At 39.8% G+C, this 19970-nt stretch overlaps 2 protein-coding genes across 5 annotated transcripts in view; both read right to left on the reverse strand.

The window, feature by feature from the left end:
• Positions 1 to 3780, reverse strand: part of aire (autoimmune regulator) — a 16477-nt gene extending 12697 nt beyond the window's left edge. For 2 of the 4 annotated variants that reach the window (XR_008398221.1, XR_008398222.1), the window contains exons 1-3: positions 3336 to 3780; positions 3027 to 3178; positions 1456 to 1630 (exon numbers count right to left, since the gene is read on the reverse strand). Coding sequence is in view for 2 of the 4 variants with exons in the window: in XM_053687333.1 (XP_053543308.1) it covers positions 1456 to 1630; positions 3027 to 3173 (322 nt within the window). In the remaining 2 variants the exon portion in view is untranslated. The remainder of the gene's footprint in view (positions 1 to 1455; positions 1631 to 3026; positions 3179 to 3335) is intronic. The other 2 variants (XM_053687333.1, XM_017491319.3) reach the window with 2 other exon arrangements.
• A 5517-nt stretch (positions 3781 to 9297) lies between these two features.
• On the reverse strand, positions 9298 to 19970 carry rab6bb (RAB6B, member RAS oncogene family b). The gene is given in 8 exon segments (NM_001200924.1): positions 9298 to 9550; positions 10202 to 10268; positions 11027 to 11120; positions 12623 to 12734; positions 13094 to 13199; positions 15123 to 15176; positions 15258 to 15316; positions 19802 to 19970. Coding segments are annotated over 8 exon segments (627 nt in total). The 5' UTR covers positions 19872 to 19970; the 3' UTR covers positions 9298 to 9485.

Raw genomic sequence — 19970 nt, forward strand, 5'->3', positions numbered from 1 at the left:
AACTCAGGCAGGAGTATATGTAACTATATATTTTTTATTTGATTGTTTGTTTTTGAGTGCTACTTTTATTTAAAGGAATAACCCAAGACGGGCTGTGCTGTAATAGGAAAATAATCCATGCTGGGGTTGTGCAATATGCCCCATCGCTCAGCAGAGTTAGCATGCTGTTGCTTGCATCACTTACCATTTTTAATTGTTAATAAACAACATGCCATGCCTTTTTAGCCATTTCTTGTTAAATTTAATGTAAACGAGACAAATTCAAATTTCAATTTTATTTATTTGCATAGCGCTTTTTACAATGGACATTGTCTCGAAGCAGCTTTACAGAAATATATAAACACAGGATGCAGATTTTAAGTGTGTGAATTTATCCCTATTGAGTGAGCCAGTGGTGACGGTGGTGATATGAGGAAGAAACCTTGGGAGGAACCAGACTCAGAAGGGAACTCGTCCTCATCTGGGTAACGACGGATAGTGTGAAAGTAAAAGAAAGTTTTATATGAAGTCTGTTTTGTTGAACTAGTCCACCGTTCACTAAAGGAGACCTGAGTGTAAAACTGCATGTGGTAATTGCAGTCCCAAGGCCATCGCAGCAACCGTAGTCCCAGCAACCACAGTGAGACTGTCCATGTGGAATTGAGGTCCAAAACCTTTTCCATGGTACTGCAAGTGACACCATCCTCAGCAATCTCCAGGCCGCACTGCTTGGGGTTGTCCTCAACTCAATTTAGTTCCTGTTCTCACTTACATTATAGCAACTCTAAACTATGAACACCTGCCTCCGTTTTTTTTCTCTCTGTCTGTCTCTTGAAGTTGAATGGACAACTTAAAGTTACAGCTTTACCTCTGACTGTTACAAAGCCCTGACACTGGAGACTCCTTCCATAAATGTTAAACAAACACGCAAATCCTTACAGAAAACTTCACCCTATCAATGATTATGCACTTTTGTAATATGTTTATGTTGCACATGTGCTGTACGAGTCCCTGTGAATGAGCTGTTACTATAGAAACGATGACTTATTAGAACGAGCGCACCTGAAATGAACTGACACCCTCGAGAATTCAAAAGTGCTATTGGATAATGTAATGTAATCGAAATATTGCTTTGCTGACATTTAAACATCAGCTAACTTTTCATATTCAGTAGCTATATACTCTATCATCATCACTATCTATCATCAGTTAAGAATCCATCCATCCATCCATCCATCCATTTTCTATACCGCATATCCTACAGGGTCACGGGGAACCTGGAGCATATCCCAGGGTGCATGGGGCACAAGGCGGGGTACACCCTAGACGGGGTGCCAATCCATCACAGGGCATAATCACATACACATTCACATTCACACACCCATTCATACACTACGAACACTTTGGACACGCCAATCAGCCTACCATGCATGTGTTTGGACTGAGTACCCGGAGGAAACCCCCGCAGTTAAGTACCTTTAGGTAAATTAGCGAAGAGATTTTGCAGTTTTGGGTAACTCTCCTGATTGTACTCTTTGGACAGATTGCTCCAGAAGGCCTGAAGGACAGAGGAGTCCTGCTCCAGTAGCCATGTTAGGAGGGAATACACCGCTTTATGGATCCCATCTTTTTTCTTTCTCTCCAGAGTTTCCTGAGAAATACAGGACACAGATGTAAATCATAATATTTCCAAGGGACAGTGCAATAACGAATAGATATACTGTACAGTGAGCCATTAAGAATGGATATTTACAGGGTTTTTAACTAATATAGAAAGTGTTTTTGCGGAGCTCCTTAAGCCGAACGAACGTGAAAAGGCATTGAGGCAACATATCAGAATGAATATAAAAACAACAGCGAGAGTTCTATTCGCGGACAAAAAAAAACTTGATCTCAAACGGAAAGGTAACCCTTTCTCTGTACCGTCAACTCGGGATGGTAGTTACAAGCATCGGCTTGGATAAGCAACTTACAAGTCATCAATAAGGTAAGCCTCAACAAAGAATAAAAGAACTATAAACTTTTTTTTGCTAGGGAGTAATTCTTGTGGATGTTAACAACAGCAACAGCAGAAAGAGAAAAGATCTAACTAATGTAGCCTATTTTACCACTAAAGAAATCGCTAACCTAGCTAACTTACGTAGATATTCATGTACTACGATGAATTACGTTATGTTAGCCAGTGAAGTGAAGTGAGCTGAAGTGAAGTTGACGTTACATAAAGGGAGGGATTTGAGAATTATAGGACGACAGAAGCAAGCTCGAACAATTAATATATAAAACTATAGCGGTCTGGTGTATTTAACTGGCTGTTCAACTCAGATATCACCATCTTTAGTCAGGATTGAGGACAACAGTTTCACGTTTAGGTCAAGACCTCAGTGAGAAACTCAGACTGATGGTCACCTGGAAGTTTGCTGCCATTGCTGAACCTCAGCCTGGTATGTTGGACTACACAACATGCAGTAGAAGATTTTACAGCGCCGGCGAAGCTATGAAAGTGAAGCGTTCAAAAGAGCGCTGCGATATTTGCAGTTGTACAAGTGTACAAGTGAAGGTAATCCATATACATTTTCGTTAAAGCTCAAACGTGTTATTTGGTAAAAATTAATGAACTTTTGACTACAAGTACAAATAGACGTTGGCAGCTTTCTTTCACAAATGTGGTAAGGATAATGAAAAAAAACGTACAATATCCTTCAAATAATTTCAAACCCTCCAACCACCACCACCCTGCAGAACCCAGACAGCACCTGAGCTCTCTGAAAACCTAGAGAAAACCCTTGAATCTCTTCTGTACCTCAGTTTGCACCTTTTCCCTGGGAAAGTACATGTATCTTAGGTATGTAACTGGATCATAAGCACTAGTTTTATACCCCTGAAGGTCCCTTTACACTGGTTGCACCTTAGAGTATAAAATATTACAGGTACCCATTTTTTTTTCTGACAGCGCAGGCATTACTAATCATTTTCAAAACACAACTGGACCCAGAATTGAGCCTTGTGGGACACCTTTAGTAAAAATATGAATAAAGATATGATCTCACCCCAAGGAGTCGGTCGGAGATGACGTCGTGATCCGCCAAGCCATACAGCAGTGGGAAAGGGTCGTGGACGGCCATTGCGATTTCCGTCCTGGATGCTCTGAGCTGAGATCGAAGCTCGGACTCTCCGAAAGCCTCCGCTCGGGTCATGCTGCCTGGAAGGTGAAGAACAGCGAAGCATTCCCAGATCTAGGTTCCTCAAACATTCATGTGCATATGGTTCAAACAGAATGTAACTGGATATGACGGTTCTATATGGCTTGTTCTCAAATTAGTAACTTGTGTTGAGATAATGTGTTAAAGTCTACTTACCTGGGTCGCAGGTGACGAGAAGTGAGTCCACTGCGCTTTACTGTCCCCATCATTGCTATTTATTCGCTGCTGTGTATTATGACCAATGGGAATCTCTTTGGTGACCTTTGGCCTTTATGTCTCAGCCCTTCAGAGAGCCAGCGATGTTGGTGGTGCATGGGAAAATTCGTCTGGAACGCTCAGTTTGAAATCTTGTGGGAGGCATTTTAACACGCCGATGCTCGGTCAAAGTCTATCACAGTTTGCTGAGTTCGTATCTGGGGGCAGTTTTGGAAAGTCCACAGTTGGGCAATAAGACACTTCTACTTTTATCTACACAAAAGGTCTTGATCTTTCTCTCGGTCTTTACTGCCCACCTGTTCCTCTATAGGACTAACTGAAGTGTGTGTTCTGGCCAGGGGAACCCCACACATTCTCTCCACACACCCACACACACACACACACACACACACACACACACACACACAAAGCAACACCCTCACATACTTAGCGTCAAATTATATGGATAAACGCTTTGGTTTCGGTCAGGAGAAACTAAAGGTCAGTAGCAAAAATATATTAAAAGTAAATACACCCATGAAACAGATGTGTCTTTGCCATCATATTGAAACGATATTAACAAATAAAAAGAATCAAATATTTTAAATAAACGTCTGCTGTGGAGAAAATTACGTTTACACCCTGGAAACTGGTTTGGCAGGAATCACTACCTTCTACATGGATTTAAATAGTTTTGCAGACTTCTCTTCACAGAACTGTTGTGTGCGAAGGTTGAGTTTGAAGTCAAACTGACAAAGTCAGTTTATTTGTCATTTGCACAGTTACACTGGATACACTGGGTACCCTGGGCACTGAAATGCTTGTGACGAGGCTCAAATTAAGACATTGACACTACAAACACATATTTAGACATGAATGGTTGAGATGATGCAGGTAATGAGCAGGACGAGTGCTCGGGCCTTCCTCAAACAACGTGTTGTTCTCAGCACTCTCTGAAGAGCTTTACGGTTGGAAAAAGAGCAGCTGCTGTACCAAGCAGTGACGCAGCCGGTCAGAATGCTCTCTATGGTACAGCGGTAGAAGACTGACATGATGTCAGAGGAAATACCAAACCTCTTAAAACCTCCTCAGGAAGTAGAGACGTTGACGTGCCGCTCTCACTACTCTGTTCGTGTGGAGGCTCCAGGAGAGATCCTTGGAGATGTTCATTATATGCCAAAAGCTTTGAACAAATGTATAATGTATACTGCAAAGAATTCAATCAAATGTAATAAAAGAGATCCATAAAGAAAAGATAAAACAATAAAAATAACTCTCTTTATGTCTTTTGCAAATTGTTGAGTGCAAGGATCAGATGACGTCTTGCTCCAAATAGCAGTTGGCCAAGAGACTTTTGAAGCCTTTAGCAACAAAAAAAAAATTTAAAGTTTAAAACTTGCTGTGATAAAGCTCTGTTATTAAATTCATATTTATTAGTAGTGGATTCAAGAATATAGCTAAAAAAAAAAAGACAAGTCCTCTTTTCTGTCTGATTAGATGTTTATGGGCGTGTGCTTGCGTAATGAATGACAGTGGCGTCTCCGATTATATACTTTTCTCAGATTATATATGGTCTATCGAACAGTGGACTTGGTTCCTGATCTGTTCATACAAGCAGGTGACAAGTCACTCAACATGTCCTTTGTATTTCACCTCTCGTGGACGTGTCTCTTAAACGCAAACTGATGGCAGAAGAACAGCAGTGGGCTCTTTCAGCAGGATAATGCTAACTGACACACGGCAAAAACTGTTCATGTACAGTTTGAGGAACATGAGAAAGAGTTCAAGGTGTAGACTCGGCCTCCAAATTCCCCAGATCTCAATCTGATCGAGCGTCTGTGGGATGTTCTGGACAAACTAACCCTAACCCATGGAGGCCCCACCTCACAACTTACAGGACTTACAGGATCTGCTGCTAACGTCTTGGTGCCAGATACCACAACACAACTTCAGAGGTCTCGTGGAGTCCATGCCTCGATGGGTCAGAGTTGTTTTGGCAGCACAAGGGGAGGAGGACCTACACAATATTAGGCAGGTGGTTTTAATGTTATGGCTGATCAGTGTATCCTTTGCATAAATTCTGGCACTTAGTATGTCTTAATATATAAGAGAATAAAGTTCAATCAAACCAGTGAGTCAGTATCAGTGTGTGATTTTAACACAGAGTTTATTGATCTTTACAGACAGATGTCATGCTCATAAATGGCTTTACAGAATGAACTGTAGTGTTCAGTTCGACCCCACGCCGTCAGGTCCGATAACGGCCCTGCACTCCCAAGACTGTACATAAAAAAACTCTAACCCGAAATGCCTCTTCACCTCATTGGTGCGTCATGAAAATACACGTTTACGTCACAAATATATCAATGCTGCTTCAGAAATGACGATCGTTCCATCAGTCCTGCGTTCACCCACCGTGTTCACGAATGGCTCCCTCTTGTGGTATTCATAACAAATGGCATTTTGTTTAGCACATGATGCTAAGTGTAAAATAGTGTGTAATTACGTTCCTACAATGTCTTTTCTAAAGTATTTAGCGACACATCCGAGAGAAACGTTGGTATTTCCAATAATCTGACGTTATTTCCGTCTTTACATCATCTTTATAAATGACTTGACGATGTGGTTATGTGGGGCTAGCACAATCGTTAACCTCAGTCGCTAGCTAGCTTACACGGCTTCCACTCGAACGCACCGTATTCAGGTTTAGCGTACATTTGCATTTTGGTGTTAGATTAACAGAAGGCACACTAGTGTCACAAAAAAGTGGAAGTGATAAAGTAAAAGCGCACGCCTCAGGTTAAATGTTGATAAATTTATATGCGAGAGATGAAGTAAGAAGTTAATCTAAACTCTAATTACTTCAGTGGCTTTCTTTAATTGTCTGCAGAGTTCATAAATACAATATTAGCAATTTCCTAATAATTCCTGACGACCGTCACAATGAAGGCCTTTTTTTAAAATTCTAATATCTTATCTATTAGTAGACTGACATAACAACCCCAGATAAAATAGCTTAAATTAAATAATAAATGTCTCATATACACACACACACATATACATATATATATATATATATATATATATATATATATATATATATATATATATATATATATATATATATATATATATGTGTGTGTGTTTGTGTATATTATATGTATATATATATATATATATATATATATATATATATATATATATACACACACACACATATATATATATATATATATACATATATATATATATACATATACATACATATATATATATATATATATATATATATATATATATATATATATATATATATATATATATATATATATATATATATAAAATACACACACACACACATACACACACACACACAGTGGTGTCAGTGCATTCAGGTAAACATAAGACAACATTATCACACTATCATAAAATATCAAAGATACTATTACTACTGTGGTAAGTAAACATTTCACATTCCTTTAACATATCGGTGCAATGACCTGAATATTACAGCGTGGACTTGATCCACGGCGTTTCTGTACATTCTCCATGATCCTAGGAACCATAACATTCATCTGACAAACAGTGATCATCCTGGTTATACTCCAGTGCGCTCAATGTGATGCTAACCATTACATATTTCTTATCTTTATGACACTGAAACAAAGTGCAACATAAAAAAAAAACATCACTCAAAATCTTGTTGAAAAAAAGCTTAAAATCTTCCTTTAACCCAGGCACACTGTAGCTCATGCTAACCTGAGGTAAATGTTGCTATAGGATACAGTTAGCCATGTCATGCCTGCCTTTGTCTCGAACATTGTTTTTGTCAATAACAAAACTCATAAAACCTTGAGATGTGCTGTGTACTCATCATTAGTTTTCATAATTTATAGCTATTATACTCAGCTAACTGACAATGACGATTTAGCTAGCTAAATTTACCTCAAGAGGGTTTTAGCTAACTGGTCTTTCAGTAAGGTTTAATTAATGTGCTGACTTAGCTAGGTAGTTAATCAGAGCTATCTCCTGATGATTGTTTAAATAAAATGCTAAATTGTCTGGCTCCCAATTAAAGTTCCTATTAGGCATTGTTTGTACATTTAACTCGTAACTCCTTATTTCCTCCTTACTTCCTTACTGTTGCTATGAATTTTGAGTCTTTGAGTCGGCCTTGTTTGTGAGTTACTAATATCAAGTCACCCTTGATATCCGAGTCGGATCAAAAACACACGGCAGTGTCTAGGTACTAGCCTTTAGCTTAAGTACTAGCAGCTTCAAGTTCACAACGCATAACTAGCTCGCTAGCTACAGTTACCACAGGATATTATTGCTAGCTAACTTGACTAAACAGACAACTTGACTAAACAGACACATTCAGTGACTGTATTCCCAAAATTTTGCCCTATTTTTGATTTGACTGCGCTGTTTAACTAAATCAGCAAAAACAAACAAACAAACAAACAAACAAACAAAAAAGCCTACTAAAAATCTACTTCTCCCCATGGGTAAGCCATAAAACAAAATATCATCAATGTTTGAGTTCATTTTGTTCAGTCGGTTCTAGCAACTTTCAGCTTCGCAATCCATGATATACAGGTATTACAAAGCTAACATTGCTAGATTTCTAAAGTTACAAGGAGGTAATTGCTAGATGGCTAATTTAGCCAAACACAAAAAGTTCAGCTTGTGAATGTTTTTACTAAATGAACAAAATAAAACATTTAACGAGAGTCACTAATCAATGCGTGCTCTATGACTGAGTAGGATCAAAAACACGCAAGTATTCGGCATGATGCTAGCTAGCTATCTTAGCTAGCCTTCTGACAAATGTTGGAATATACGTGCATGTTAGGTGTACCCAGCACTGAACCGCCCCAGCACCCCATCATACCCATCACGTTACGGGACCACAAGGGGGCACCCTGTTTATTACAATAAAATCTTACAGCTCCCCTGGTGACTCGGAGGCTGTAATACACCGTTTATACCACTTGTAGCTAGAAATGGTCGTGAGTCTACCAAATGCACAAATATTTAACAACTATATTATCTGCTTCATTTACCTCTACTGTTATCTAATCAAATTTTGACACACTGTTTAGTTAAAATAAATCAACAGAAACATAGCTATGAGCCTCCTTGCGCACTATGGCCATTCTATTGCAACGGATTATTGTATTCTTAATCACTGACTGATTTATTCTTGATATTTGGGTGGGATCAAGAACACTTTTGAGTATTTTAGATGTTCTCTGTCTAGGTTCTTCGTGTAGTTGGAGCTGACATGGAGCTGAAATAGAAGAAAACGTAACGAAGAATGTTAACGGTGCGGGCGAGAACAAAACGGAGTGAAGCCCTTCTCATATCGAAAAGTAATTTTACACACACATCATGTCTAATGATGGGTGCTCATGATAATAGAAACACTATTTACAATACAGTACAGCGTGGCAGACCTCAGCGTGGACACTCGGCGCTAACGAAAGTGCATCAGGTCTTTTCAAACAGCGCTATTGTACTTTAATTGTTTTGAACGAAAGCAGACAAAACATGCGAAAGAGATTTTTTTTGTCACTGGCTAAAATAAATAATCAAATCGGTGCAAGGTGAGTCCTTATCGCGGCGTTAAAGATTAGTGCGGCCATCTGAGGTCTTTTGTGTAATTGGCGACGATACGCAGGGGACCAGAGGACGTGACTGACTCCAGAACTCGGCCGGCATGCATTGTGAGAATAAAGAAATGACCCTACGCACTGCTGTTGCTGTACTTCCTGTTCCAAATCTCATTCCATGTAGAAAACTACAAAACACAACAGAACAGAACATTTCTCGAAACGTCACTTCGTTGTTGTCCTTCATCATTCTAACATCAGTCTTTGTTTGAATTATTTACATTATGTTGTTATTGGATCAACAATACGGATGTGATTTTGTTTTATTGGGGTTTTTTTGAGAGAGAGAGAGAGAGAGAGAGAGAGAGAGAGAGAGCTTTAATCACTTTCAGCTCAGTCAGATGTAGGAAGCCTGCGTCTGGTCGGGATGCTGAGCCACGGGAAGCAACAGAACGAGCAGGTGTGTGAGTGGAGGTGTCCATGAGGGGGCACTGTACTAACATGAGCAGCTGCTCTCGCTGGCAGGAGGTTCCTGCACTTTATCCAGCTTGATGTCAATCACTGGTCAGCGTTAAAGGGAAAGTACAATCGTCTTTCTTAAACACAAAACAGCTGCTAAATGCTAGCGGTGTGTATCTGTCTTTCCAAGAGATTATCCGAATGAACACGAATAAGAGGATTGAGGAATAGGAATATGAGGAATAACATCCTCGTGTGACAAAAATACAATTTGAGCGTCTGTAGGTTCTGTAGGATAGTATTTAGAGCTGTTATAACACAATATGTGAGTTAGTGTTGTGCTAACAGCTCAAAGTTAATGTTAAAAAAGGAGTTTAAGGAGTGTGATGGCCACGCCTCGTTTACCAGGACTGACAGGCACAGAGGCCACGCCTCTTTTACTAGTACTGACAGGAACAGAGGCCACGCCTCGTGTAATAGTACTGACAGGCACAGAGACCACGCCTCTTTTACTAGTACTGACAGGCACAGAGACCACGCTTCTTTTACTAGTACTGACAGGCACAGAGACCACGCCTCTTTTACTAGTACTGACAGGCACAGAGACCACGCCTCTTTTACTAGAACTGACAGGCACAGAGGCCATGCCTCGTTTACTGCACATAATGCACTGAAAATGATTATTTAAATTGTTTTATAATAATGACATTATTATTATTATTATTATTTCAAATGAGCTGTGTAAAAGGATACTGCCCTCCTTGTTCATCTCATCCAGATTCTCCATTCCGGGCAGAGCAGCAGCGACTCGCCGAAACAACTGAGGAGCGAGAGAGAGAGAGAGAGAGAGAGAGAGGGAGAGAGAGAGAGAGAGAGAGAGAACAGACAACAAGAGACAGAAAACAGACAGAGAGATAGACATTGAGAAAAAGAGACATACAGAGAGACAGACAGAGAAAGAGAGAGAGAGACAGACAGATAGACACACAAACACATAGTGAGAGAGAGATACAGAAAAGGAGAGAGTGAGACAGAAAGACAGACACATAGAGAGAGAAAGAGAGAGCAAGATAAGACAGTGAGACAGAGAAAGTAAGACAGAGAGGGAGAGAGGGAGACATAGGTAGATATTGAGAAAAAGAGACAGATGGTGAGAGAGACAAAGAGAGAGAGAGGGAGAGTCATGATAAACCAGCTTAGCTAAAACTGTGTCGATCCTTTAGCTAAATTAATTCTCAAATCTGTACAGTAATAACAACAACAACAACAACAATACTACTACTACTACTAATAATAATAATAATAATCATTTTAAAAATGTCATTTAAAATCGAACAATTAAAATTGAGTAACACACTCATGGAAATAAACAAATGAAATAACGGAGTAATTTTATTAATGAGATGAGTGATGAGTGTTTCAGTTGATCCACATCACGCTCTGGTGCGTTAAATCCCAGGCTCCACAGTTTATACACGGATAAAATAAGGAACTGACTTCACCAGCGAGCAGAATGAAGCAGTTTATGATGAACAGAATAAAGACACAACAAGCAGACGGATGTATAAAGAGTCTCACCTGTTTCACATTGGTTCCGGTTTTAGCGCTCGTCTCAATAAACATCACGTTCAGCTCTTTAGCCCTCTGCTCGCCTTCCTCCACCAAGATTTGTCTGAGATATGGGTGTACAAAAAAAATCCACATCAGGAAATACATACATCACGTAAACACCTCTTTACATTTCAGAAGCTATGTAGAAAGTCAAGATTAGGTCTCTAACGGTTACGTAGGTGGAGCTGAATAAGAGTTAGCATTAGCAAGGACTGTCATGACATCACTTTCAAGCGCACTACGTACAGAACACTATAAACACGCAATATCCGGCTCGTGATGAGTCGCTGTCCTTTTCCCTTCGTATTAAGTGTATTAGCGTGTCAGCAGGAGGCGAAGTGATGAGGTATGAGGGTGGAAGTGGCTGTAAAATGACTGACAGGATGGATATCTAAACGCAAACACGCATTCCGGACCATAAGGCAGTTTTTTCCTCAGCCACATAATACTTTTCTTTACGTCACGGCTTTAACCATCGTATGCTTGTTTTTTTTTTTGTTTTTTTTTTATCACATTCTACAGATTTTTCTGGCTTATTTGCATTATTAGTAAGACAAGGTGGCTACTGCACCTTTAAATAGCTGATACAAGTTTGGATCTCAAAGAACAGACTCCCAGAAGAGTGAAAATAAAACAGAAACACTCTTATTATAGACATTAAAGGCGATGAAATGCGTCGAAAAACTTTCTACAATATACAGTGGGGGAAATAAGTATTGGACACGTGCCGACATTTTTTTCCGTAATTATATTTCCAATGAAGTTATTCACATGAAATTTTCACCAGACATCAGTATTAATTCAAGAAATCCAGAAATATGAAGAATTCACAACATTAATGTCCATAGATAAAGTTATGTGTAATTAAGTGGAATGACACAGGGAAAAAAGCATTGAACATGCTAAGAAAAAGCAGCTCCAAGGCAAGGTAAGGCAAGGAACCTGCCGTAAGTAATTAACCTCGTTGGAAAAAAATATGTTGCCACCAATACTTATTTCCCCCGCTATAAATGTAAAATAAAACACTGTGGACATGACAGCGTTTCTGTTCTTAACGTAAATGCCAAGAGAGTGTTTTTCACCTGCGATTTAAATTAATCATAATTTCACAAAATGTTTTCATTATTAGCGCTTACACCACAGAGCTGCTGAATTCCGATTGGTCAGAAGGTGTTGATTAATCTTCTCTAAGAGCACTGGCAAATTGCTGTGGTATAAAAGGAATAAAACACTACGGGACATGGCATTCTACGAAAATAAGAAACTTTTGGGTGGTATTTTGACTTCGAATGGTAGAAACAGGCTTCCGCAAATTTAATAACTGCCTTTCAGGTGCATTCATTTACAAACATGATCGCTTTTCCAGAAGAGACTTTTTAACTCATCGGACTAAATCACACCGCAACTAAAAATCCATGCATTTGCATTAGACTCCGCCCACTATTCTGAACTTTGTTCATTTAGGCAAATGCATGAGCAGGCGGCGAATTCTCTCGACGCAAATCGTCCGCAGATCATCCTGTAAATAAAACAGCTGTGAAAGTCACTGATGTAAATCTGCACCTCTTCTCCTCCAGGTCTGTCTTGTTGCCGACCAGCATGATGATGACGTCGCTTCCTCTCTCCGTCCTGACGTCTTCAATCCATTTGGAGGTCAGCTGGAAGGAATTCACATCTGAAAACACAAGGAGCAACATCGTCAGTGTCACACCAACGGGGAATATGCTCAGGGAACAATTCAGTAAACGGCCGAGTTTGCAACGTTTATGAATTGTAAACTGAGACGATGCCAATAAATCTGGGTGAAATGTATTACGTTTACGTGTGCTCCAGGTCTGATTATTATGATCGCTTCTCTTATAGTAGTCCTATGATGCAATAAAGTGACAACGTTCTGCTACTGATGATGTTTAGACATGCGATCACGCACAGGGATGTTCGTGTGAGCGTTCACTGCTGGAAACGGAACATTTTTGTAAATAAAGGGGTTGTTGGGGTCTATTGTTCGACTGTGTGTGTGTGTGTGTGTCTCACTTGTGACGTCGTACACCACCACGGCTACAGTAGAGTCTCGTATGTAGCTGGGGATGAGGCTCCTGAAACGCTCCTGGCCTGCTGTGTCCCACAGCTGTAACCTCACCTGCAGCACAAAATAGCATTTAGACGAGTGTTTCACATCCACATGGACTCTACACATTTGGGCAACACGAAACACCCGTCAGTGACATGTTCCAATATTTTTGATCACTTGAAAAAAATGTCTGTATTCAAGCAAAAGGTGCCAAGTTCTAAGCTGTTTAGCACGTCCAGATGTAAACATCAGGAAATGAAAGCTGAAATTCTGGTCTGTCGTCTCGTTATCGTCTTTTAATCTCAAACCCGAAATGTATTCAGTGTATAGAGAAGAAAATAGAATTGGTCTTGCCGTTCCAATCATTTCGGAGAGGACTGTACATACACTTGCGATCCAAATGATTCGACCCCCGTTGCAAATCAGGTTTAGTGTCAAAATTTACAGCGGTTTCCCCAAATTCCACTCAAAATGCAACTTATAATGATATCTCCAGTTTCAAAACTATTCACCCCCCCCTCGAATAGAATCCCTCACAACAGCACAAATATGCAAAACAGGTGTTGTCTCAAGCTAATCAAGGGCTTCATTAGTTGCACCAGGTGTGCTTGAGCTGAACCACATGAAATATCTGAACTGGCTAGGGGTAGAAATTCTATGAAATACCTGGATTGGGCAGAAAAAGGAAGCTATGAACGGCTGCAAGCAGATTTCTGAGAAGGCAGATTGTGAAAAACCCCCCGAGTGACTGCAAAACACCTGCAGCCAGACTTGGTGGCAACAGGCACTGAGGTTTCAGTGAGCACAGTAAGGCACGTACTCAACGCAGAAGGCTTCCATGCCAGAACTCCAAGACGTTCAACACTACTGACCCAAAAGCACAAGAAAAGTCGCTCAAAATCATATAAATACCACGGAAGTTTTGGGATTCTGTTCTGTGGAGCGATGAAACAAAAGTGGAACTTTTCAGCATGATGGGTATGTCTGGAGGAAGAAGAATGAAGAAAGAACACTCTGTCCACAGTCAAGCATGGTGGTGACTCGGTGATGCTCTGGGGCTGCTTTGCATCCTCTGGCTCTGGAAACCTGCAGCGTGTGGAAGGCGAGATGGATTCACTGAAGTATCAGGATATCCCAGGAAAAAAAAACATTGTGAGGAAAAGGAAGCTTGGGCGTCATCGGACCTTCCAACAGGACGCTGATCCCCAAGCACACCTCAAATTCCACCAAGGCTTGGTTGCAGAAGTCCTGGAAGATTCTACAGCACCATCACAACTCCATAGAAAATCTCTGGTGGGATTTGAAGAAGGTGGTTGCAGCACACAAACCCAAGAATATTACTGAACTGGAGGCCATTGCTCATGAGGAACGGGATAAGATTCCTCAGGAACGCTGCCAGAAGCTCTGCATCTCATTTGCAGCAGGTCATAACAGCAAAAAGGTGCTCTACTAAGTACTAAAGATGCTTGCCATGAAGGGGGTGAATAATTTAGAAGTTGCATTTTCAATTGAATTTGGGGAAACCACCTGACGCATTCGTTGTGTTGAACTATTGCAACTGCTTTTGTTTGATGTGTTCACAGCAAACAGCTGAAAGTCTGTCAATTTTGATAATAAACCTGATTTGCAATGGGGGTTGAATCATTTTGATTGCAACTGTATCTATAACAGTTTGACCCTGACTGTTTTATTCCTCAGTTAATCGTTGGAACAAATATTAACTGTCTACAAACGCAAATATGATCGCTAGATAAAATAAATGAAGCTATGAGATAGACAATTAGCCCCCTCCCCATCCCATAATTCCTGTTTAATCTTGGCATTAGCTAGTAATCATTAGGCTAAGTATTAAATCCAGTAGACAGGAAATTGTGATATGGATATCGAATACTGATAAAAACAATTTGACTATCGTGGTGTATCGTGTAATCGATTATATCGGCACATGCCTACATACTGAAACGATCTCACTGAAGTATGAAGGATTCTCACCGTTCGATCTTCCAGGTACATGGTTTTCGATAAGAAGTCGATCCCGATGGTCGCCTACAGACAGAACAACATATCAGTGACGTCCGAGACGACAGATATCTGATATCTGCAGAGCAGATCGGATTTTCTCCGTACCTGATAAGTGTTGTCAAAGCTGTCGTACATGAACCGTGTTATCAGAGATGTTTTTCCAACTGAAACATAAAGCAAGAGAAAATATTATCGATGCTGCGTATGTAAAAAGCTTCTCATGGATACTCAAGAAACAATCAGACGTGTGTGTGAAGTTTGCTTTCTTTACCATTGCACTTGCATGTTGAAAATAACCGTGAAATTAATATCAGGGTTTTTGTTTGTTTGTTTGTTTACCTGTCGCTTAGCGTTTTGGTTACCGATACGACTGTATATCTAGAAACAAATAAAAAAATCATAACTCTTGAGATTTTCTCGTTTTAATTTTATTTTTGGAAGTTCGCTGTGATCATCCAATTAAATGCTCTCTAGAAAGTATATGCTCCGCCCTGGGGTGTGTCTTGCTCTACAGTAGCGGCCTGTTAGCAGTAAACATGGTTGGTCTGTGCGTTTTGGGCCGTGCGTCTTCCTGCACGCTATTCCCTTTTCCAAACGTGGCTTGGTGGAGAATAAACGGTCGGAGTTTATTTGTTTGGAGGAGGAATTTGGAGTTTGCGTGAGTTGACGGTGATGTGACTTTTTAAAGGGGTGTTTTACAGACTTGGGTCTGTCAATGCGGGAACGTCGCTACCTCAGACTGATGGAGAATTCCGATGGGGCTTCAGCATCAGTAAGAGTCAGTAATATCATTTTATCTACCACTTAGATGCATCAGATGTCTTCCATTGATGGCCCTGAGGCTCTCCATCACCATCTGCGCTCACCATCGACCTCAGCTCATACACGTATGGCATGACTCCAAAAACATGCAAGATCTCACCGTCTAGGATATCGTCCTGGTTAAATAGGATATCGTCCTGGTCAGTGTTGCTGAAATCCTCCACGGCTGAACAAATCCTCCGCTCTTTTCAAGCTCTTCTAAGCTACTTTGCTAAGCTTCGGTCGGCTTTGCTTAGATTTGTTGTGTAAATCAGCCAAGCAATTCAACACACCATCACTCTGGACTTGTTTCCTGTTTCAAATGAAAAAACTAGCGTGCAAAAAGTATGTGCACACCTGACCATCACTTCCATATGTCCTTGTTGAACATCACATCCCAGATTTATTCCTCTTTTGCTGTTATAATGAGCTCCAGTCTTCTCCAAAGGCTTTCCACTTGATTTTAGGGCGTGGCTGTGGGGATTTGTGGTCATTCAGCTACGAGAGCATTAGTGAGGTTGAGGTCAGGTGCAGATATGGGATGGTGAGGAGGCTCCAGTTCCAGTTCATCCCAAAGGTGTTCAGTGGGGTTGAGGTCAGGGCTCTGTGCAGGACACTCCAGTTCTTCTACCTTCTTCCAACCTTCACCCACCATGTCTTCATGGAGCTCGTTTTGTGCATCTCCAAGCTGCCAATGTGGGGCTCTTTATAGAGGCCCTTAACTCTATTTGCTCCAGGGATGTCGTGGCTGACCCTGTATTCCGACCTCAGCTTCCTAACAAGCTGGGATATAAGAAGAAACAAATGTCACAGTTCTGTACTGTATATGTGACATTAGAGGCTATCTCCTAATAAACGCTTATAGCCACCAGTTTAGCATTGTACACTAATGTCACTTTCTTAATCGGTTTGATGTCTCGATTAGCAAACAAACCAAACCTTGCTTTTGAAAAAGTTAGCAGAGAGACGCGTAGGACTGAAAACCTCCTCATAAAAACTCTTTCATTCGTTGGTCAGAAATACCGCAACATATAAAGGCAAACACACCAGGGTTCCATTCAAACAGAATAAACACCGCAGATGTGAAAGCATCTGGTCTCCCGTCCAGAAAGCAGCATGACGACAATCATCTTCTAAAAAAAAATAATCTTCTACAAATCTGACAGAGCGTGTCACATGTCCTCCTCAGAGAAAACAAAGCCAGAACTGTGGTGAACAGGCAGGTTTAAAAAACACTACTAAGATTATGATACACTGTGCTAGAAGAATAGTCATGATGTCCATAGTGGGGTTTACATGCTGTTGTGCGTGTCCTCCGGGGGTTGAAACATGAGCAGAGTATTTTAGGAATTCTTCAGGACTGTCAGCACGACACGATTCGATATGACACGACACTCCTACATTCCTGAATGGCCCTCTCTCTCTCACACACACACACACATACACACACAGGGCGTGTTCACATCGTACAGGTCAGTCCTGTTCCTCAAAACAGCTTCAGGGAAAACAAGAAACACGACACACACTCGAGGTCTTTGATATACTTCAATGAAGAAAATATACGGACAATATAACTATGTACGCTGTTACAGGAGGAAAGGATAGAGGGCGGAGATTGAGATCAACGTGATTGCAAACTTGATCAAATGACATCACAATAATGTCAAATTACTTAACGTCAAAGATTTTTTTTTTGTCAATTTTAACGCCAATTTCAGTCAGTTTCTTTGTCAACAGGGTTTCATTTTCATTTCAGGAAAATAATCGAATCACAAGAGATGCTGGGGTTCAGGACCTTGGACAGCAATGTCATTTTTGTCGATATTGCTCCTTCAGGAACATCTCAGTGTTTGTCCAAGCCATAAACAAACTTTATTTTAATCACTAGGACAATCCATATTCAGAAAGAATCCTTTATATTTGATTTATATGCTAGACATGCTAGGTTATCCAATAACTTCATTGGCAGATTAGACTAACAAAGCAAGGCACCGATGATCTCTGCTACTTCCTTTCCAGGCATCATTTTTTTCTTTGTAATGCTTCTATATACATTTAACGAGAGGTAGTGTGTGACAGGATAACATGAAATGATGGTTATATATTTTCCAAAGTGTACGTAGGAACTAAAGTAGTGAGCAGGGAACTGAAGAAATGTCGGACCACATGCGCCACGTGATTGGTCCGAGGAATCGTTAGAGATGACCGTTTGGATTTGACACGTTACTGGGTCACATGTAATTTGCATAGAAACAAGAAAATATCAATTCAGATGTCACTTGTCGTAGAAATCATGGCGAAAGTATGTAGAGAATCTGTCGCTTATATGACACCCATCACATATAACTGTATGTGTAATATATATATATATATATATATATATATATATATATATATATGTTTCTACTACTACTTATAATCCTCATCATCATTATTAGCTTAATAGAGTAATACAAATTGTAAATTACCTCCACATTACTTGAGAGCTTACTGTAATTACTGTAAACTAACATAAACCTCTATAGCTCTACAGAATATTTGTCATACTCAATCTTTAATAACTTTCTACATCAAACAAAAATATAAATATATTGTTTGTATGTATATATATTGTTTTGGCTTTGTGATTTTTTTTTTATTTGTGTTTTTGGTAAGATGATTGTTTCCCCCGTTTACCTCCTTGCATCATGCAACAGTCATGCAATGTTTAGAAAATATATTTTCTATGTAACACAAGATGCATTTTATCTTCACTATTACAGATTTTAAGATCAGAACGGCAACCATGTAGAACATTTGTTTGTATTATTTCAGGCACACTGTTCAATATCAGTAATATTTAAATATTTAGACAGAATTCATGCACTGAGCAGTTTTAAGTGTATATTAAATATATATATATATATATATATATATATATATATATATATATATATATATAAGAGAAGGGATAGATAAATAGATGTGCTTACTATGCACATTACTAAAAATGAAAAGCACATGAACATATTTAATAGCTTTTTCGTCTGAGCTCAAAGTCTCCTGCAGTTAAATTATAGTATATTATTTTCCATTATAATGATGTATTGTGGGTGCTGTGTGTGGAGGGTGAGGTGAGGGTTGCCAGGTTGCTGAATGCCACCCTACCAGTCTGGGTGTGTCTCTGCTTGCTTGCTTGCCTGCCTGCCTGTCTCTCTCTCTCTCTCTCTCTCTCTCTCTCTCTCTCTCTCTCTCTCATTCTTTTCCCTGCTATCCTTTTTTTTTTATAATAGAGAACTCTCCAATCTGCATTGTATTTAACCCTAGGATTATATTAATGTCCATTTGCAGGGCGTGTGTGTGTGTGTGTGTGTGTGTGTGTGTGTGTGTGTGTGTGTGTGTGTGTGTGTGTGTGTGAAATTAATTCTCCAGGTTTCACTGCGCCAGAACCCAGCAGCACCTTTATTTTATGGTGTCTGATGTCACTGTAAAGGAAATGTAAAGTATATAGAGAGGATTTAAATAAAGGTGTAAACATTATCAGGTGTTTTTAGATGTATTATTATTATTATTATTATTATTATTATTATTATTATCTGATTAGTCATGTAAATCTATAGCAATGCACCATCATCATCATTAATAATAATAATAATAATAATAATAATAATAATAATAATAATAATAATAAAGACAGAAATGGAGCCTGACATTAAGAGAGAAGGGTTTAACATCATGACAGATTTGTCTCTTGACGTGTGGACATTTCTGAACCAGAATTATACTGTGATGTGCATTTAATTCGTGTGTGTGTGTGTGTGTGTGTGTGTGTGTGTGTGTGTGTGTGTGTGTGTGTTAAAGGGACTCACCGCTCTGTTCGCCTAAAAAAACAAGTTTAAATTTCCGTAAAGGGTTTCCAAAGTCGCTCCCCACAGACATGGCGGCTATGAATATATTCCCGTGCTGTTATTTAATCACGTCTCCACTGCTGTCCTCCAGATGAAAGCCGCAGATGGACACACGGTGGAGATGAACCTC

The sequence above is a fragment of the Ictalurus punctatus genome, chromosome 17, assembly GCF_001660625.3.
Source record: "Ictalurus punctatus breed USDA103 chromosome 17, Coco_2.0, whole genome shotgun sequence".
Lineage (NCBI taxonomy): Eukaryota > Metazoa > Chordata > Actinopteri > Siluriformes > Ictaluridae > Ictalurus > Ictalurus punctatus.